Source organism: Anser anser (assembly GCF_964211835.1).
Source record: "Anser anser genome assembly, chromosome: 1".
NCBI classification, from domain to species: domain Eukaryota; kingdom Metazoa; phylum Chordata; class Aves; order Anseriformes; family Anatidae; genus Anser; species Anser anser.
The window spans coordinates 138148406-138170357 of NC_139720.1; the positions used below are offsets into that span (position 1 = coordinate 138148406).

At 38.8% G+C, this 21952-nt stretch overlaps 1 protein-coding gene across 1 annotated transcript; it reads right to left on the reverse strand.

Annotated features, from left to right (window-relative positions):
• Positions 1 to 464: 464 nt before the first annotated feature.
• Positions 465 to 15449, reverse strand: LOC310887150 (granulocyte-macrophage colony-stimulating factor receptor subunit alpha-like). Its single transcript, XM_083812737.1, has 9 exons — positions 15246 to 15449; positions 9002 to 9131; positions 8740 to 8909; positions 6456 to 6595; positions 4774 to 4812; positions 3761 to 3899; positions 3131 to 3218; positions 2491 to 2572; positions 465 to 908 (listed from the first exon to the last, which is right to left on the reverse strand). The coding sequence occupies exons 1-9, from the start codon at positions 15310 to 15312 to the stop codon at positions 837 to 839; spliced, it is 927 nt and encodes a 308-aa protein (XP_083668863.1). The 5' UTR covers positions 15313 to 15449; the 3' UTR covers positions 465 to 836.
• Positions 15450 to 21952: the final 6503 nt, after the last annotated feature.

Here is a 21952-nt window from a genome sequence, read left to right on the forward strand (position 1 = left end):
AGCCAGCATGTACTAGAGCTTGCAAGTGACAGGCTTCTGGTTGAAAGTTCAAACGTTTAATTTCTGACATTGCACACCACCCCTCCTTCCCTTCCCAGTTATCTGATACCTGTTAGTATTCACAATTCAAGTTATATTTTTATCTACCACAAATATGAAGTGATGAGAAGTGGGAAGAAACCTTTGGGTTTGTAAATAGTGAGGATCAGCCTCTAGGTGATATTGTGCTGAAGGACTTAGCAACATAGTTTGGAGGCAACAAATGGGTTTATGAGAAAATTGTCTCCTGAAATCTTTAACAATATTCATTTTCTGTGGGCAAGTGAGCATTTTTGAGATGTTTAATCTTGGCCTATTTTCAGTGGGTTTTCGTAGAGATGATAAATTTTTACTCCTGATTACAGCCTTGATCAAGCTGCTTCCTAGGCAGTGGACCACTGGAGGTTCTGAATAAAACACTTAAATTTGGTTGCTCCTATTTTATTCTTCTGGATGAGATTGAAAAGTAGTATAATAACTTCCAGAGCTCTACTGAAATATTTTTGCTAAAACACTGCAAAAATGGTCTTCATAAGAAGAATGAAGAAATCGTCATAGGAAGAAGGAAGTCCACACAACTGAAAATATTTTTGGAAAATGCAAGCAAATACAAGGAGTTTTTCAAAGACAGGTTCCTGAGGAGCTGCCTCTACAGGCAAAGCTGTTATCTCTGCTTACAAGAAGGACAATATGAAAAACCTATAAATTATTGCCAACAAGATACATAATTGTTCATGTGAAAACAAAAACAAAAGCAACAACAACAAAAAAATCCGACTCTCTTCACTTGCATGCCATTATGCCGCTTCTTCAATAACGGTTATTATTTCTTCAGTTTCATGCCTTATTAATTGATTCTCATATTCTGTCTATTAAAGGAAGAATAAAATATTTAATTAGTGTTTCATGCATTAGATTAGTCACTAGTTTACAATTTTGAACCTCCTATTATTTAAATGGTAGTTATTTATTATATAGAAGCTGTTGTAGGACTCTGTCAGTGAGAGGACTGAAGTAGTAGCATCTAGATATTCCCTTCATGATGAGCTCCGCAAAGAGGACCAAAGGACATCTCACAGAATGGCTGAGGTTGGAAGGGACCTCTGAAGACCATCTAATCCTACGCCCCTGCCGAGCAGGATCACCTAGAGCACGTTGCACAGGATGGCATCCAGGTGGGTTTTGAATATCTCCAGAGAAGGAGACCCCACAACCTCCCTGGGCAACCTGTGCCAGTGCTCTGTCACCCTCACGGTAAAGAAGTGCCCTCTTGTATTTAGCTGGAACCTCCTGTGCTTCAGTTTTTGCCCGTTGCCTCTTGTCCTGTTGCTGGGCACAACTGAAAAGAGATTGGCTCAATCCTCTTGACACCCTCCCCTCAGATATTTATACACATTTATGAGGTCTCCCCTCAGTCTTCTCTTTCCTGGGCTAAACAGGCCCAGTTCTCTCAGCCTGTCCTCATGCGACAGGTGCTCCAGCCCTCTCATCACGTTAGTAGCCCTCCTCTGGACTCTCTCCAGTAGCTCCATGTCCCTCTTGTACTGGGGAGCCCAGAGCTGGACACAGTACTCCAGGTGTGGCCTCACCAGGGCTGCGCAGAGGAGGAGGATCACCTCCCTTGACCTGCTGGAAGCACTCTTCCAAATGCAGCCCAGGATACCGTTGGCCTTCTTGACCACAACAGCACATTGCTAACTCATGGTCAGCCTGCTGCACACCAGGACTCCCAGGTCTCTCTTTGCAGAGCTGCTGTCCAGCAGGTCACCCCCCAGCCTGTACTGGTGCCTGGGGTTATTCCACTCAAAAGCCAGAAATCTAATTTTATTTTATTTTATTTTATTATTATTTTTTTTAACATTGGAAAGTTCGTGTGACTAAGGAACTGAAATTAAAAGGATTAAGAGAGGCTTCCAGTGATCCAGTGTTTCCTTGTGCACATGTTCTTGCTTCCAGGCCTGTCTGTAGCCAACTCAAATACTTTCTGAATTGCAGCAAGTTTTGCACAATGCTCTCCAGACTGTCAGTTCCCCTGTTACTTGCAATCTGTTCCTTGCTCTCATGAATCTCTCAAGCACTCTGCGTAAGCTAGAATCTCTTAGCTCTCTACTGTGCTTTCTTACCATAACCTCAAAAACTTCACTTCTTAAGCAGTGTTGCCAAATATTAACGTGGTCTCAGCATCTGCTATGACACAAGTATTTTTGACCAGAAGTAGATTTCTCTGTCCATTCTCACCCCATAGCTGAGCAGCAGCCTGGATCTACGTTATTATTGTGCTGAGCTTAGGCTCAGCATTATTTTCATATGGAACTCCTCTTTCAGTACACCAATAGAAGGAAAAAAAAAATCTGTGCTTCTACACATTTCTCTGACACTTAGGTCATACCTTTGAAACTGCAATGGATCCTCATTTACAACAAATTTCAGACAAATGGAAGGAAAATATACCTGGAAATTCATTGGAGCGATCTCATGGAATGGGTCTTTTGGCTGTAGTACTCTAGCAGGTACTATTTTCAAATAAATGTTTCTACAGTGACAAAAAGGGGTGGTGAAGAAAAGACTCAGTATGCAAACATATCAAAATGTACTATATTATTATTATACTCCTGAGTTATCATTTTCTTCCTCCAAGACAAAAATAATGAAAGATTAACTAAAAATTATGTGAATTGAAAACAATGGCATCAGTTCATTGTTCAAAATTTGGATTATAATAATCTATTTTATGACTTTTTAAAAAATCATAGGAAGTTTTTTCATCCTCTTAAAGAGAAATATTCTTAAAACAAGGAAATTTTACATGCCACCCCTCTACATTGCAATATCTGAAAGTAGGAAAGGGGAACTGATATAAGACCTTGTCTTGAAAGGAGTTGTGCAATGTTGATCAAGAAAGTAAAAAGGTTGGCAATCAGAAATGTAGAGCCCACTTGAGGAATGTCCATGGTGTCATGACTCCTGCAATAATTTTCCCACCTCCCCCCTCCTTAAAAGACACCAGAACATTTCTATTGGAGAAAGAGGAGTTATTTCAGGTACAGAATAAAAATAAAAATAAAAAAAATGCACAAGAAACAAAGCTTACACTGCACAGAGAAAAAATACAATACTTGCTGCCAGTCCTGATACCAGAAGTAGCACATATGATGAAGTAGACATAAGTTGTTCTCCTCCTGAAAGACATGTAGTCATCAAAATGTTGTTTAGTATCACAGAAAAAGAAAGATTGCTCAACTATGTGAAACACCAGTATGAAGTCACTTCTTCCTTAGCCTAGCTCCTCATGATCCTGTAACGTGAAAGAGTAGGATGGCAGATGGTATGTGGGCCATCTCCAGTAACTTGAGACTACCAAGCATTTTGAGAGGTTCTGAGGCCTACCGAGTACTTCAAAATTCAAGGTGGCAGAGAGCAACAGGGAAATGAGAAGTTTATAAAGACAGAAGTAGAAATAGAAGAAAGAAAACAGCTAGCAATGAAGACCTGAAAAAATATGCTTTATTCACTATCTTCTTGCAAGAAGAATTAACTGTCACAACAGAATGGTTGGAAACCTCCCTTATATTAAGAGATATTCCGGTTCTTTGCCCCTTTCATCCTAGCAAATTGAAGAAATTTGCAAATATAAAAATGTTTCTATCTGAGAAGTAAGAAGTGAGGCAGACAAGTAATATCTGAGAGAAAATTAGATCAAGAAAATGATTTTCACTCTTACCAAACTCTACAGGTGTACTCCACTCCCCCCAGTTTTTGCTCACTAAGCAACCATTGTCAGTAGCTCTGATTTTGATGCTGTATCTTTTTTCTGCATTGAAGCTGTCAAATATGTAGGAGTTTCCAGTGATGTTTGTTTCCTAAATAGGAAAACAACTAGACTGAGAGCTTTTTCTTTGCTAGATGACAATGTGTCTGCTTCATTTAATGATGTAGACACTTACAAATTTTGCACACGTATCTATCAACAGATGAGTGAAATTACAAATAGAAAATCATCCCTTAAGAAATTAGCTTGTTCCATCTTAATTCCTTTTGTATGAACATTTTTTTCGGTGATGCTGCGAGGATGAAATTTGCAGCATTTAACCTCTGCTAAAGAGCAGAATTTTGGAAAAAAAATCAATAGTGTATTTTCAATCTGTAAGTCTTTTAGCAGGAACTTCTTTGAAGAATTGGCATTCCCTTTCCCATAACTGTTTTCAAAACTGAAGTAAAGTTTAACAACCAGATTACATAGAAATGAAACATTTGACATATATGGAAATGTTTCTCAGAAGAGTACTGAGCTTTCTTGAAAACATGCTTTTTTTTTTTTTCTTCTTCTTCCTCCTTTATACTGATTTAATCTTTCAGTTGACATTTTCCTGCATCCTTCATCTCAACCTCTCCCAGATACCATTAATAAAGTACAAATCTCCACAGTTCTCCTTTTTTTTTTCTTGTCTACAACAACAATGTGGAATTATGATCCATATTTATACACAAGTTTGAGTTTGCTAAGTACAATGAACTGTAAAATGGAAGATTTTGTGACTTGCAAAGAAATAATATAAAGTTTCATATATGCAGGAATATATTTTATAAACAGTTTAAAACTATGTTGAGGAAACTTGTCAATAAGAAGCATACACAGTATACTGAAACCAAGGCAATTTGATTGGAGTATGTTCTTATATAGATGGCTTTTCAACCCAGCATAAATATTAGATTAATAGGGTAATAAAGACTTACCATTTTAGATGTGTCTTTGATGCCTTTCTCAGGATCAGCCTAGCAACAACAGAGAACTTGAATGTTTATGATTGTTCCTTTTGTTTCTTTATAATAAGGTGTCTTGCCTTATGAATGTTTGATTTTCAGAAAACAATAACAACAAAAAAACCCACATGCTTCATATGCCTTCTTTTATAGAACATGAAGTTAAACAGTTCTTCCACTGAAACATTTTTGCTTACCACTAATGCTCTAAAGTAATGTACACTTTAATTTTGATTGCAGAACTGTGAATCAAAGAACTAAACAATAACAACAACAACAAAAGGCTCAGGTTGCCCACAAATGAAAAGTGTATGTTTCACTTGTACGTAAGAGTATCTTAAAAAATCCTAGCAAACTGGGGCAATATTTTCTCCATCAAAACTTTTGTCTTTGTAACTTTTGCACTGTTAATCTTTTAATTAGTTATGTTATGTCTTCCTTTTAATTTTTATTTTTTACCTTTGGAACAATGAATTCAACTGTTCCTACAAATATTTCAAGCAATATTTTTGATGGATATAATACTACTGTGTGTATTCATCTATATCATCAAAATACTTGCAATTATTAAAATGTATAGTAACAAACATATATAGGTAAGTTCTGGGAAACCTGGATATTCTGTTCTAATAACATGACTATATATATATATTTATATTTATTAAGACATGGATGGTTCTTTCCACTTTAAGTTAACAAAAAAATATACTGAATGCGAAAAAAAGAAAAAGAAAAAAAAACCCTCCCACAACCCACAATGAACTGATGTGTATTTCTGCCCATTTATATCTGATTGTGACAGCTGCAGTGAAATTCACAACTGTATATAAGGTGCAGACCTACTTTAGCTAAACCTCAGAATCAGATAAGGTACAGACTTTGAGGTCATCTAAGTAGACAGTTGGATCTGGGAGGATGCTTGTTTGCACAAAAGCTGCATACAAAAGAATTACAGAATTCCAGTTAACAGTAAAACAGGAAACACACAAGAAAACAAAACAAAACAAAACAAAAACAAAACCACTAGGGAGAACTTGGCACAAGCTATAAGATGAGCATGTTAAATATTGCTGTTAGCATTATCTATTTAAACTATCCACTTTTCTACTTTGCATCACTCAATTTTTTTCCTCTAGTGCACTGCAAATGAGTAACATCATACATTTCTGATCTTTAAACCAGCTAGCTCCATTTAAAATTAAAATTTTAGGCAATTTTGAGCCCTTGCAACAATCCAAGAATTCCAGTTACACACTGAATTCACTATGTAACTCACTTTATTGGCTAACTACATCCTTTAGCAGAATTATGTTCATGTCAGGCAACTTCCACACATAGCAAAACCAAGAAGGCCAAGCTGGGGTGTCTTTTTTTTTCTTCTTTTTTTTGGGGGGGGGGAGGTGGGAGGGGAGGGAGGTGGTAGTGGTAATGGTGAGGAAGATTTAGCTCTGTGTATTCACCCTCAGCGTGGGGATCCTTGCCCAGTTTCTTTAATGGCCAGCTGACTGAAAGCACTCCTATAACTGTGCAAGGATACCTTGTATAAAAAATGGAGGGGTCACTCAAACAGAAGAACAGGGGATCGGTTGTATGGTAGTGTGTGTGCAAATACAAGCAGACAAAAAGAGTTAAGTGTTATAATCAATTCTTCTTACCTTCTTTTCTATGACAACTTGATATTTGAAACAAGTGTTTCTTTTCACATGACTTGTACGAGGTGGTTGCCACTTAATTTCACAACTATGAGAAAGTCCTGTACAGTTCACAGTGACATTTAATGGAGGGGTGAGCTTCTCTGAAATAATTTAATTAAGAATAAAATTATTATGCATCTATGAATACAACTGATTAAAAACCAAGTCTTTTTACTGTGTCTTTTTAAAATATAGGTGGCTAGGTGGCTGTTCAAGCAACTGGTTTAAAAAGTTGTAATGCAGCTTTGTGAGAGTTACCAGATTCACCCCATATTCAAAAGCAGAACTTCCTGATTTAACACTCCAGTTGAGCAGCCTGGAATATCAGAAGTAACTGTAGGTAAAATGAAATTAAAACAAACAAACTCAGGTTGGAAATTAGGAGAAATTTCTTCCCAGAAAGAGTGGTCAGGCATTGGAACGGGTTGCCCAGGGAAGTGGTAGAGTTACTGTCCATGGGGGTGTTCAAGGAAAGGTTGGATGTGGTGCTTAGGGACCTGGTTTAGTGGGTGACAGTGGTGGTAGGGTGATGGTTGGACCAGATGACCTTGGAGGTCTTTTCCAACCTTAATGATTCTATGATTCTATGAAACAAACCCACTGTAATATTTTAGTGAATTGAGAAATTTAATCTCAGCAGCAATTTTTTTTTGTGTTCATATTAAATTGAATCAATTTCCTTCCTTTTTTTTTTCTTTTTCTAACTAGAAACTTGTCCTTCCATTAAAAAAAAAAAAAAAGGAAAAAAATATTTTACTCATTGTACTAAGGCACTGGGTTCTTTTGTATTCTGTGGATGAACAGAGTTCAGAATTCTGAGATACTGGTATACACCTAACATCTAGTTAGTCCCACTCAGGCATCCATAGCTACTTAATTCCAAAAGATGAGCTTGTTCTTTCATAGAACACATATTTGACTGAAATGTTCAAAGTTATCTGACCTGTGGTTTCAGATTGTCTCTCCGTTCATTTTTTTTCACTCTTGTACATTTGGCTTTTCAGCCATTAAGACTAGGAAAAGGAATAAAAAAATCTGTTCTGAGGAGATTTAAATTCCAACCCCCTGGACTTGAGCAAAGGCTTTGATATGGTCCCTCACCACATTCTTCTCTCTAAATTGGAGAGGTATGGATTTGAAGGATGGGCTGTTAGGTGGATAAAGAATTTGTTGGCTGGTTGCAGCCAAAGGGTTGTGGTCAACGGTTCTATGCCTGGGTGAAGGACAGTCACAAGTGGTGTCCCTCAGGGGTCAGTCTTGGGACCGGTGCTCTTCAACATCTTTATCAATGACATAGACGACGGAATTGAGTGCACCCTCAGCAAGTTTGCAGATAACACCAAGCTGAGTCGTGCAGTCGATACAATAGAGGGAAGGGACGCCATCCAGAGGGACCTGGACAGGCTGGAGAAGTGGGCCCATGAGAGCCTAATGAGGTTCAAGAAGGCCAAGTGCAAGGTGTTGCACTTGGGCTGGGGAAATCCCAGGTATTTATATAGACTGAGCGAAGAAGAACTTGAGAGCAGCCCTGTGGAGAAGGACTTCGGGGTCCTGATGGATGAGAAGCTGGACATGAGCTGTCAGTGCGCGCTTGCAGCCTGGAAGGCCATATGTCCTGGGCTGCATCAAAAAAGGGGTGGCCAGCAGGGAGAGGGAGGTGATTGTCCCCCTCTACTCTGGTCTTGTGAGACCCCACCTGGAGTACTGCGTGAAGGCCTGGAGCCCCTAGCACAAGAAGGATGTGGAGCTCTTGGAACACGTCCAGAGGAGGGCCACTAAGATGATCAGAGGGCTGGAGCACCTCTCCTATGCAGAAAGGTTGAGGGAACTGGGCTTGTTCAGCTTGGAGAAGAGAAGGCTCCAGGGACACCTCATTGTGGCCTTCCAGTACTTGAAGGGAGCCTATAAACAGGAGGGGGAACACCTGTTTATATGTGTTGATAGTAATAGGACAAGGGGGAATGGTTTTAAACTAAGACAGGGGAGATTTAGGTTAGAAATTAAGAGAAAGTTTTTCACTCAGAGGGTGGTGAGGCACTGGCACAGGCTGCCCAGAGAAGCTGTGGATTCTCCATCCCTGGAGGCATTCAAGGCCAGGCTGGATGCGGCTCTGGGCAGCCTGCTCTAGTGGTTGGCAACCCTGCCCAGAGTAGGGGGATTGAAAGTAGGTGATCTTTAAGGTTCTTTTCAACCCAGGCCATTCTATGATTCATGAAATAAAATTGAAAAAAATATACATCCTTACCAATTTTGTACAGAGCAATCATATTCTTGTAGGACTGAATGTTTTGTCCACTTCCATTTACCAGGAAATAAGCACTCTTATTCTCTATTGTCACATTTTGGAATCTACATCCGGTGTGCCTTCCACAATTATCTTTGACATAATTCTGGCATCCTATGAAATCTTCTTTCCTGTATATGACAAATTGCTTCAGTTAAATATTAGCAATGTCACATGTCAGACCAGAGTTCAAAATTCCCAAGACTCAAGAAGACCTACTTACCGTGAGCTCTTCCAGTACAGGAAATATTGGGTATCTCCTGGAGCTGTCCTGCTCACATGCCAAGTGCAGTTCATGAAGGAAACATTATATATCACACAGATAAAATTTTCTATGGCTGTGCCATTCATGTCTGCAAACAGATGAAGAATATCCCACATCAATTCTGTGGAGAGACTGTGTAACTGCTTAAACCCTGTAGAGCTCTGCATGCCTATTTAGTGATTTTTTAAGCACCTGATTAGCAAAACCAACTGCATACTAGTTGGGTCTTGCAATTACATGTTTACTTCAACGTAGCAGTGATTTTATCTGTGTTGAGTCTGAGGATTATCTACCGTTGCTACAGATACTGAAAATTTCACTATGATTTAATCAGCTCAGGGACATGATGTAGTGGAGACTACTAATGAAGACGGTCACTGTTGAGTCCTTTGTTTAGATCCTCAGTTTGTCTAAGGTCCAGCCTACAATGGAATATAAATTCTGCAACTATGAGCCAGGAAAGTTCTCTATCCTGTGTCTGTGTTATGCAGTGAAGTTTGGTTGATTTATAAAGGACTAAGGATTTAAAATAAGTTTTCCACCTCTTTCATTGTGTAACAATTAGATGCTTACAATCTTACCCTGAGACTGTTTCCCAAAACTAGCTCCTGCAGAACTGTCATCATTTTGAGGAGAGAATGGCGTATTTTCAATCTTGAATTTAGAAGCATTGTTAATCTGTTCAAGACTAAGGCACTTTGGATTCAAGGATATGGGGAATTTTGAATGCACAGGACTTGATATGCCTAAATATCTATGTCATTAATGCAAAAACAAGAAAAAAATGAAGTGTAAATTGATAATTTGCTTACATCAAAGAACTGTTCAGGTTGTATATTCCCATGAGGAATTAGTTCCATGTGTTGTGTCTTCCCTATCAAAAGGTAAGATCTTCAACGGGAAATAATAATCATGCAGCAGCTACTGTCATCATGAACTGAAGGACTGCATCACAGCTTTCCAAGACAGTGAATCGTTGAGCTTAAGCACCATCACTGCCTACCATTGGATGTACCTTCATAGTGAGCCTTAAAGCACCCCCTATGTCAAACACTTGTTCCCAAACAATGTTAAGAAGTCATCATCTTATGAGAAAAATTGGCTGTCTCCTGTCCAAGCTTTACTGCAGTCCAAGCTGGAAGCCTCTTTTTCTTTATTTCCCCATAGAGCAACTGATCACATAGCCGACAGCACTGATTTCGAACAAAATGCTGTATTTGAGCAGACCAAAACTGATATCAGTGAATTCTTAGGGAGAAAAGTAAAAAGAAAGAGAAAGCACAGAACAAGCCTTCACTTATACAGTCTCTCAGCTACTGGTGAGAAGTGTCCTAAGGGGTTTCAAAGTTAAGAGCTACTTCATCGATCACTGTACTTAGCAGTCTGAGAAAGCCTGATCCCCCATTAATTTCTTCCATCCTTTATAAATCTGTTTTTTTAGTTGTGGAGTCACCGTCCCTGGGGGTGTTTAAGGAAAGGTTGAGACATGGTGCTTAGGGGCATGGTTTAGTGGGTGACATTGGTAATAAGGTGACGGTTGGACCAGATGATCTTGGAGGTCTTTTCCAACCCTAATGATTCTATGATTTATTTGGCCTCCGCCACATCCCTTGGTTGAGCAAGGAGAGAATTCAAAAGGTGTATTTTCCTTCTGGATCCTTTTCTGTCCTCAGCAGTGATGTGAGAAAAAGTAATCTTTCTCCAGAAAAGGTGCTCAAGGATACACTCTTATACCTTGTACCTCATATTTTTTCTTGGCTAGATTCAGGCAGTTACTGTGCTGTATAAAGGTTTTTGGGACTACTCTACAGAAGGGATTTTTTTTTTTTCTTTTTCATTTGAACATACTAAGAATGTAGGCACATAATAAATGTGGCCTTGTTCAAAGTTTCCAGAGGCAAAGGCTGCTATCTGGGACACCTAATACAATGAGGCTGCTATCTAGAAGACCTAATACAATGTTATATACCTTAGCTAGATATATAGAGAGAGGAATAAAATCACATCACTCAGAACACCTCGGTGGAAATATCCCTTTAACACTCACCACATGGGTAGTCAGCAGACACTACGGGAAATGTTATCAGGGACAAGATCTTGCAAAGAAGTCCCAAGAGTAACAACCATCTAAATTGTATACCTTTGGAAATAAAGTGGAATGGTTCAAGAGACTACAAATTTGCCATAATACTCCTGGATCTCTGGAAAGCTTCATCTCTTCCAAGAGTAAGGCTGGAACTCTTTCAAGAGCTCAGTTCAACAACATTTCTTTCAACAGTAGTGTTGGCTTAAGCATTTTCTGTCCTTCTCTATCCTCCGTGGCCCCTTCCTGATTCCATCCTGCCTCCCTGGCTGTGCCATTCCTTGCAGAGCATCCTAGTGAGCTGAGCTGAAGAAGTGATCATCTCCAAAACCAATAATGCTTTGCCACCCCAGTAGTTCTTATTTCATATTGCTTTTCCATCTATCTTTGCACCTTTTATTATAAGTAATGGAACAAACTCACCTGAGATGATGGTGTGGGTTAGCAACCAAGAGCTATCTAAGGAGAACTATCTGAGCTACTCCTGCTGTTGCAAGAAATGTTGAACTTATCTAGATGCTAGAGACATGTAAGCACTCATCATAATGATTACTTATATACATATCCCAACTTATATACATATTTATATATATGTATAACATCCCACTCCTGAGAGTCCAGTGAGTATGGTTCAGTAGTAAGGTGACAGACAGCTTCACTCAGTTGTCTCTTCCGACACAGATTCACTTTATGACCCTGGGTCAATCAAATCTATGCACTTCATATCTGCATTTACAAAAGGGAAATATTACTGGAATGGAAATAGGGAAGTTTTCTTCCCGTCAAGTAACTGCAGTAGTCTGAAGTTTGATAACAGGTGCTGTACAAGGGTCTTAGAGGTGTTGGTTTTGTAAAGCCTTTGGTGATGCTACAAATCAAAAATAAATAAATAAATAAAAAGAAAAAAAGGCTATTCTGGTGTCAGATTAGACAACAATCTGGTTTAGGTGTGTCCCAACAAACAGTTGAGTTGACTGGGAACACAGGACATAGGGTGAAGGGAACTCCTAAGATGGCACTGTGGTAAAAGGAAAGGCAAATGAAACCAGTTCCTTGGCCACTCCAGTGATGGCTTCAGCTTTTTATATCCAAGAGAAGCATATAGAGACATATTCAAATATTCTTTAAACTTAAGAGCCTGAGTTCTGCAGCCACAACGTTACTCTGTATACAAACCAGCCATGACCATCTGTAAAGTGTCACATTCAGATCAAAATCAAGTACACACTGGGAAGCTCACTCAAACATGCATGAGTGACATTTTCTTTGTGGATAGGACTTTCATTACAAATTTTGTGGAGATTTATTTTTAATTTCTTCTTTATTCACCTTTCTCTGGTGTACAAAATTATGGCTAACCTTTCTTCAAGATGCTGTTGATTTTTGAGCCTACTGTATTCACCTACAGTGTTAGTTTTACAATTTTACTTTTATTTTTAATAACATCTGGAATGGAACTAAGTCTTCATGAGATGTTTCTCCCATTATTTCAGTGAGATACTGATTTTTTTCTCCTTCCAGTTTGTGCTTGAGAATTAGTTAAATTGTTCTAGTGGCATCTTGCTTAACACCTCCTCTTTTAATAACCCTGTATTGATAACTTCTTTATCACTATTTCATTAAAAAAAAAAAAAAAGTAAGACCATACTGTCATGATCATTTTCTGTATGCTGTGCTGCCAAAGGACAGCTTAGTTTCTCTGTAGTGCACTCTTTCTTCTGAACTGCCTCCTAAGTTGTTTAATAATGATAATGAAATACACAAGCAACTATACTAGCTTGTATATAATATCCTCACAAGCATCCTTTGTTTCAAACATGAATAATTTATTTCCCCATATTTTAGTATCTTTAACTATGTATGATTTTTCTTTTTTTTTTTTTCGGGGGGGGGCATTCTTTATATCTTTTTGTGAAAGAGGTAGGGCACTTAATTGAGTGGAATTGATGTGACGATTGTGATTGCACCCAACTCTATAACAACACATTATTTTAAGCAAACAGTGTTTTCTTTACTTTGTTTGTGTGTTTGCTTCTATCTATCTTTCTTTCTTTGCTTTCTTTGAGTCAACTTAGATTAGCTCCATCACTTCTGTGGATATTATAAACTGTAGGAGTTGTATCTGCAGAAAAATGTCAAAGAAAATAAATTTGACTCTGCATTCTTTGTGGTAATCAGGATTGCTAACAAGGAAGGACTGGATCTCACTTCTGGGCCTTGAGTCCAAGACCATTTTTACTTTTTATTCAAAAGTTCCTGAATAGAAAATGCATAAACTTTTCTCAGCTCTTGGACGCAATAGATCACATAATTTGTAAAGGATTACAAATCACATATTTGGAATTAAAACATCATACTTTACTATTGGAAACAAACAAAAAGAAATTAAATTGCTTTAACCTTTTAACCTAACTCTGAAGATGCCACCAGACTGCAGGGTGGAGTTCATCTCACTTAACATTATACAAGTGCTGTATAGCTGTGCCCACAAGGGAGCCAGTAATTCTATGTTGCCTTTATAGTGGCCGGAAAGAAACAATACTTAAGACTGCTTATTCAAGCTAGGATGTGATGAATAAAGCCTTCACTCTGTTTGTTTCCCACCAGTCACTGGAAAGATAGGTCAGGATGACCAGCCTAGAGGCATCCCTCTATAACAAAGTTTTCTGCCTTTAATTCAGGAGGAATAATTCATTCTGCATCTCTCTTTATCTGGAATCCACATGTAACTACTACACAGAAATGCTGCCTTTCTTCTTTTTCTATGAAAATCACAAAACTATTTTTGAAAATATCTTTTCCTTCACTTTCTTATACCTGTGGTATTATCATATATTTCTTCTCTTTAGAAAAGCAGTTGCAGTAGAACTGTACTTTTTTTCCTCAGTGGTGGGAAAAACTTTCTTTTCCATCTCAAGTAATTGCTGTGCAGATTATTGACCAAAATCTTAACGAAACAAAGTATTTCCATGCAAAGCTGTTTTCTTTCTGCATTGTAGAATTTTCCATGAAAATTGGCTACAGCTGGACTTCATACTGCAGAATAAGTCAATTTTAATTACTTTTTTTCTGAAAATGCTCAGTCCTGAGAAATGTCCACTGACAATGTTTATTTTAGAAATTTGGAAATATTATCTAGGTTGAAATCCTGCTGCAGTGACTATTCTCATTCAGACTGATTAGAGAATAAAAGAGACTGATTAGACAAGAAAAAATCTGCCCAATAACCTGCTGGTTGTAAGTAATATATGACCATGTAGCTTATCATGTCTGATAATGCTGTGACTTTTATAACCATTGGAAAGGAAGGTTTCTTACTGGAAAACAAACAAACAAACAAAAATAACACTTTCACCCTCCCCCCCCACCTTGGGAGGGGGGGATGGGCAGGGAGGGAATACCTTATTAATGCTGGGCATCTTAAGACTAGACCTCTGAGTTTATTTCCCAGCTTTACCTCTGAGACATTTAGAGAATTATTTTTGCCTGTAGGGGAGTATTAGAGCTGTAACTATTGCTTACATTTTTTATGTGCTATGAGGATAAATTTATGCTTACATTCCTCTGACATTTTTAGAGAATTATGGATATTGTGAAATATTCTACCTCAGTATTAAAATTGGAATAAGAGAAAAGACACATAAATACTTCCATTCAACTGGTACTTAAATGCAGTACTACTCAAAGGAATTTACTCTGTATAGAGATTTGCTCTATGAGTTTAAAAATCTGAATATTTCCAGGCAAGCTGTGCGTTCTGCAAGAGAATACAGAAAGTGACATAGGTACTCTTCAATACTGTAATGCAGGTTTTGCTGTAACAAGCAAAATACTGCTACTTGGATGAACCCAATAATGCTGTTAATATGGTCACTTTTCATTTTTAGATATTTTTAAATAACTATTTTCAGATTGCAGAAAAAACGTGCTAATAAGCCATCAAAACGTTGTCTAAGACAGTCTTTGGAGACAAAAGCATGCATTTTGTAAGTAGTGTCTATCCACCCCTCACAGAGTTATTTTAAGAATATTACAGCAACACAATGACAAAATAGTATTTCGTTGCCTAGCTTCTTTGGGATAAAAGTTAAAAACAGAGAAATAAAAAAATAAACATACCTCCTCCTTGCAAAGATGTTTCCCTGTGACGGTTATAGTAAAGGGGCACAGAAGGGACGGAAGCCATAAATTTGCCTCGGAGGCATATTTTTCTGTGCTTTGTTAGTGTTATTTCATTATTAAGGTCTTCTAAACTGCTCACGTAAGAGGGTGTAAAAATACCGCCTACGTCTTACTCATTTCCCTTACCCCACACTTCCGTAAGGCAACAGGGAAAAAGCACAGCTACATCCATTGTGTTGCTACAGGAAGGCAAATAAGTAAGAGGAGAGTGACATGCTCTTCACCACTTCCTTTGCATAATTTTCATTTGTTCCTGTCACCTGTGTTTCACAGAGGCTTCCATACCGCGCACAACTTCAAAGGCAGATGAAGATGCAAGTTGAACTTCTGGCTCAGGTATAGGTCAGCACCATTGTTACAAACCACACCACTGTTTTCAGCTTATTGCCCAGGTTCACTGCCCTGCATGGGAGATTATGCCTGGTGCTGTGGACTTCATAACAGCTGTTCACAGCTCTGCCTCAGTCATACTTAAAGACAGCTCCCATGACACGCAAGTTCGTGAAGCGTTCCATAGATGGGCAGAAAACCAATATCACCAGCTTCCACAGCTTTTCTACTTGACAAAGTTAATGTCCTCTATGCGTACATATTTTTTTGGGGGGGGTGAATTCAATGCACAGTCAAGGAAAAGTTTCTTCTGGCATGCAAATGCCCTGAGTGTACCAAAACAGCACTATGGCACCTGCTTGTACTAGTGCCCTGGTCCTGGGATGGTGTACAGTCCCTCTTGCCCTCTGGCTGCAGAGTCTGTATCCTCCTTCCAGATGCATTCAGTGATGTGAGCATAGTCCTGAGCTATCACACTACCCAGGCATGGAGATGCATAACTGCCCAGGTTAACAGGCTCTGTAGTAGCCCAAGGCTTTTTGTCTGATTTTGAGACTGAAGCACGTGCCTGGGCCCTGAAAGACATTTGTCCAGCAAAGCATCTTTCTGTGAACTGAGAAACATAGCACCTGCCTTTTCTTATGCTGCATAGTACAGTCTGAGACCCTAAAACTCAGAAAGGCAAACTTTTGGCTGTTCAGGGCACAAGCACGTGGGATCCCTTGAGAAATTGCCCTTAGAGATAACAGAGCAAATGAGAGCTGGGAGATATTTAAAGATATTTCTCTTAGGGCATAAGAGAGCTCAATCACAGCATGCAAGAAATTGGGCAAGGGAAACAGGAGACCAGCTTGGCTAAGTTAAGAACTCTTAGCCAAATTCAGGCACAAAACCAAAACACATAGGCAGTGTAAGCAATGATAAATATCCTGGGAAGATTATAGGGATATGGCCTGGGAGTTCAGGGAGGCGTCAGGATAGCCAAGGCACAGCTGGAGCTAGAGATGTAAAAAATAACAAGAAGGATTTCTTGAAATACATAGGGTAACAAAGGAGGATAAAAGACACTGTAACCCCCTGATGAGCGAAACAGGAGACCTGGCTACAACTGGCATGGAGAAGGCTGAGGTACTCAGCAACTTTTTTGCCTTAGTCATCATTGGCAAGTGCTCTAGCCACACTGCCGAATTCACGGAATTCAAATACAGGGATTGAGAGAATGAAGAACTTCCCACTTTTGGAGAAGATCCAGTTCGATCTGAGGAACTAGAATGTGAAAAAGTCTACTGAAGTTGAGATTCATTATATATGGATGTCTAGCAGTTTGGTGCAGTTCTCCATTAAAGAAAAGACCCTCATTAAAAAGAGAAAAAAGAAGATCTGGTCAACTAAAGATGAGTCAATCTTACCTCTGTGCTAGGTAAGATCATGGAGCAGATCCTCCTGGAAACTGTGCTAAGACACATTAAAAACAGAGAGGTAATTGGTGACAGCCAACATGGCTTCAATAAGGGCAGATCATGCCTGACAAATCTGGTGGCCTTCTACAATGGAGTTACAGCACTGGTGGATAGGGGAAGAGCAACTGACATCATCTACGTGGACTTGTGCAAGGCATTTGACACTGTCCCCCATTATATCCTTGTCTCTAAATTGGAGAGACATGGATTTGACAGATGGACTGCTCAGTGGGTAAGGAGTTGGCTGGATGGTTGCACTCAAAAAGCTGCTGTCAATGGCTCCATGTCCAAGTGGAAATCAGTAACGAGTGGTGTTCCTCAGAGACCAGTATTGGGGTTGGTGCTGTTTAACATCTTTGTTAGTGACGTGGACAGTGAGATTGAGCGCACCCTCAGCAAGTTTGCAGATGACACCAAGCTGTGTTGTGTGGTTGACATGTTGGAGGGACAGGATGCCATCCAGAGGGACCTTGACAGACTTGAGAGTCGGGCCTGTGTGAACCTAATGAGGTTCATTCAACAAGGCCTAGTGCAAGATCCTGCACCTGAGATGGGGCAATGCGAAGCACAAATGCAGGCTGGGCAGAGAACGGATTGAGATGGACTTGTGCGAACTGATGGATGAAAAACTGAACATGAGCCAGCAGTGTGTGCTTGCAGCCCAGAAAGCCAAATGTATCCTGAGCAAAAGAAGCATGGTCAGCAGTTTGAGGAAGGTGATTCCCTCTACTCTGCTGTCATAAGACCCCACGTGGAGTACTGTGTTCAGTTCTGGGGCCCCCAGCACAGGAAGGACATGGACCTATTATAACAAGTCCAGAGGAGGGCCCCAAAGATGATCAAGGGTTTGGAGCACCTCTCCTATTAAGACAGGCTTAGAGAGTTGGGGTTTTTCATCCTGGAGAGAAGGCGGCTCTGGGGAGACCTTATAGTGGCCTTCAGGACCTAAAGGAGGCCTACAGGAAAGCTGGGAAGCTATTCTTTACCTGGGAGTGATATGGGACAAAGGTTTTAAACTAAAAAAGGGTAGATTTAGATTAGATATTAGGAAGAAATTCTTTACTCTGAGGGTGGTGAGGCCCTGGAACAGGTTGCTTGGAGAAGCTGTGGATTCCCCATCCCTGGAGGTATTCAAGGCCAGGCTGGATGGGGCTCTTGGCAACCTGTTCTGGTGGGAGGTGTCCCTGCCCATGGCAGAGGGGTTGGAATTAGATGATCCTTAAGGTCCTTTCCAACCCAAAGCATTCTATGATTATATGATTTTATGACTGTGATTACTGATTCCTCTGCCTTTCTCATGTTTGAATTACTTGAACAGGAAAATAAGTTTATGAAACAACAACATTTAAATCTGATGACTTATAATGTTCACTGAGTGTACCTGTGTTTCTACACTTATTCGTTATATATCACTGAACAGTGGTAAATCAGTTGAGATCTGTCCTGCTTCTGTTTGCTTGTGTCTTGTACAGCTTCTTTCCTATAACCCTTTGTTTTTCTTGCCCTTCTGAGCAGAGGAGGAATTGGGAGTTTTTTGAGAAGATGTTTCCTCTTCTTCAGGTCTCATTTCCTCAATTGTATTCATAGATTAGCCAACAGGACACTAGACTGTTCCCTGATATGACACTTCATTTGAGAAGCTGTACAAGTAAGATCTTCTGTTCTCTTTCTCACTTTCTATGGTAGAGACTTATTTTAAAACTGGAATGAAATGTGGTTTTGGGATAAATTTTTATCAGCAAGCCTGAAATGTCATTTTTAGTGAGGTATGTACAATCCATCCAGCTAGATGAAAATAGTGCTAAGAAGGTTGGAAGCTAAAAAATTGACCTTCGTATTCATCTGTAAGGTGCACAGAATGAAACAAATCTTCTGTGGAAAGGATATAATTATGTAATTAAAGACTGTGTCACAATTAATATGCACACATCCCAAAAGAAATAGGGTGGTATAAGCAAATATAAGTGAGGATGAATAATTTTGCTCTACTTTCACAATTTACTCTTAATTTAAATTGTACTTTCTAAAGTATTGAAAATTCTATTAAATAATCACATGGTACATGGACAGTTTCTTTTGTGATATGGGAAACTGTTTCAACTCTTAGTTAACTGTATGTTTGACTTTTTTTAAGGGAAGACTTGTGAAATTGTTGAGATATAGACATGTTTTCTCATATACTTGATGCTTCACTTCATGCAATCATTTGGAATCACATAGGAACATTTAGATTTTCTTTGGTAAGATAATACTGATTAGATAGGAAGAAATATTATTTCCCCTCCATTGCCATAATTATAAGGACTTTACTCACCTTTAACCTCATTATAGTGACTCAGGTGTGTTTTCAGGTGGAAGTGAGAAAGAACCACAGCTGGACAGCTGACCAAATTACTCATGGCATTTGGGATCCTGTGAAAAGGATTTGGGACTTATCTGAGCAGTGGGATCTGATGAAACTGCATTAGTTACATACACCTAAAGTTGCTCCTACTATGGTTTTACATCAGCTTGAACATAAGAGCTGTTTTTCCAGGATTTGCTGATTTCATGGGAAAGAGAAACAAAAGAACAAGCAAATGAGAATCTCGTGTTCCACCTCAAGTGCTTGATAACTTGATCAGTTTGTCAGGTGCAGGAAAATGTGCCTGTCGTGAAACCCTAGTTTTGCTCCTGTAATTGTAACGCACACTACATGACAGGTGTAGGGATGAAGCAAAAATACAACAGAAGCCCTGTAAACTTGTAAGGTTCCATCTAATTCCCACAGGGGCAGGGGAATTCTGAAGGCCTGGGAGTGATGGGTTCTCCCCCAGGGATGGCAGCAGATGCAAATTCATTTTCTTTTTCTGGTCCTCTATGAAAATTACTATTTATTTATTTACTTATTGGGGTAGAAAACACTAAAATTAAAATATCACAGTCAGTTAAACAATGTGTGACTTATGCAAAATAATAAAATATTTTTATTTTTAAATTCTCTCTCTCTCTTTTTTTTTTTCTGTTTTAAAATGCAAGCAATTTGTCAAATTTGACCAGAATTGATGAGCTTATTTAGAATGATGGTCTGCTGAGTTATAGTGCAAAACAGCATTTTATGCTGAAAAAATTATTTGCATGAAAATTTTAAAACAACTCCATTTTAAAGGTCATATAGCTGAGTAAGAGCTACATGAATTCAACCCAGAAAAGGTTTTTCTTATTTATATTTTATTTCTTCTTTCAACTGAAATTACATCAGATTAGAGTTCACCATTTTTCCATTTCTTTTGTATTATGTTAATAAAACAAATTCATAAAAGGTAGAATACTGTTGATTTTTCTTAGCTAATATTTTTAAGAGCAATTTTGTTTTTACCTCTGAAACTTACATACAAATTAACAATTACAGTATTGGAAATCTTAGCAAACCATTGCTGTTAACTACTGTAACTTATGTATGCTGGATATATGAAGCTTTATAGCACAAAAAGCATTAAACTAGTTACTTTTCTGCTGTAACATTCTCTGGATCCAAAGCCCTTAGGTTATTCTCTTTATCAGCTGTGATTTTAAACATAATTACTCATCGTATTTTCAGAAAAAACAAATTGCATATTTTCACAGTAAAAGCTCTACTAGCCAGTACTGGAAAGGATATTAAAAATAGAGTAAAAGAGGCCTATGGTTTCTTTGATTCATTGGCATTGTTTCTAGCTCTGCAGAGTGCAGTGTGTGACTGGAGTTTGTATTGAATAACCAATAAGGGGAATAATCTAGGCACCAAATCCAGAGTCTGCTACAGTGGATATTTAGTAAGCCATCATGAGACAGTTCTGCTTGCATGACTATTAAACACTCATGTCAATAACAAGAGATTGAGCTCTCTCCATCCCAGCATGAAAACGAGAAGCCACCAGCTTACACCATCAAGAGAAGGCAACAGCATGGAAAAGGAAACAGCGTAGGAAGGAGAGATGTAGTGTAGTTCAGCTGTACAAAGAACTCTTGCTCCTTTAATTTTTCCTTGAAAAATAGTTCAGAATCCTTAAAAGGGATGATTGGTAAAGAACTGAGAAAGTGGGGAGAGGGGAGGTTATCCTTGGAGATGAAATTTAGATGTAGATATGAATATGGGATGTAGAAGAGTGATACATTAACCCCTGTAGAAAGCAGAATGGGCTGCTACTAAACTGTATCACAGGAAAGGATGTAAAACATAAAATCACCTGTGAGCAGGACAGAGGCATGGAATCAGTTCTGACAACATGGCTGAGACATTCAGAGGTCTCTCAACAAGCCCTCGGTCTCTCTCTGCAGCTATCAAACCCTCCTCATCTCATCTATGTGGCAAAAAAGACCCCTCTGTTCATATATCTTCCCCAAGATGAAAAGCATATCACTTTTCCTGTCTGATGCTCTGCCTATTATTGTCTACATCCATACATTTATGCATCATTGGTCCTGCACTGACAAAAAAATGTCTTTGCTTTTTCTTTGTATATTGAATCCCTGCAAAATATGCCTGCTTCTTCATATATTTTTTCTTTTTCTAGATAGAACTATAGAATATATATTGGCATATTAACACTTCCCTTTTAAAGGAAGGTAAGGAATATATAAGGGGCAAACACATGAGTATAAGAGCAATAGAAAGCAGGAGGGAGAAACCCAGTTTCTCCTGCCCTTCAAATTGGTGGCACTGCTTGTGTGTTTGGAAAAGCTCAGTCAGGGTATGTCAACCAAGGCTCCCTCAGGGACTGCCTGTCCTCTTCTAATCTCTGACATCAAAACTTTCCAGGATGGCAAGAAAGGAAATTCTAGTTGTTGTGTAATGGATACTGTCTTTTAAGACATCAGTTAATTCTATACTAC

Coding starts and splice junctions, on each gene's coding strand:
- LOC310887150 (XM_083812737.1), bottom strand. CDS start 15,312: ATGGCTTCCGTCCCTTCTGTGCCCCTTTACTATAACCGTCACAGGGAA. Junction 8,910..9,001: donor CTGTACTGGAAGAGCTCACG/GTAAGTAGGTCT, acceptor TGTCATATACAG/GAAAGAAGATTTCATAGGAT. Junction 3,219..3,760: donor GAGTACACCTGTAGAGTTTG/GTAAGAGTGAAA, acceptor CATGTCTTTCAG/GAGGAGAACAACTTATGTCT.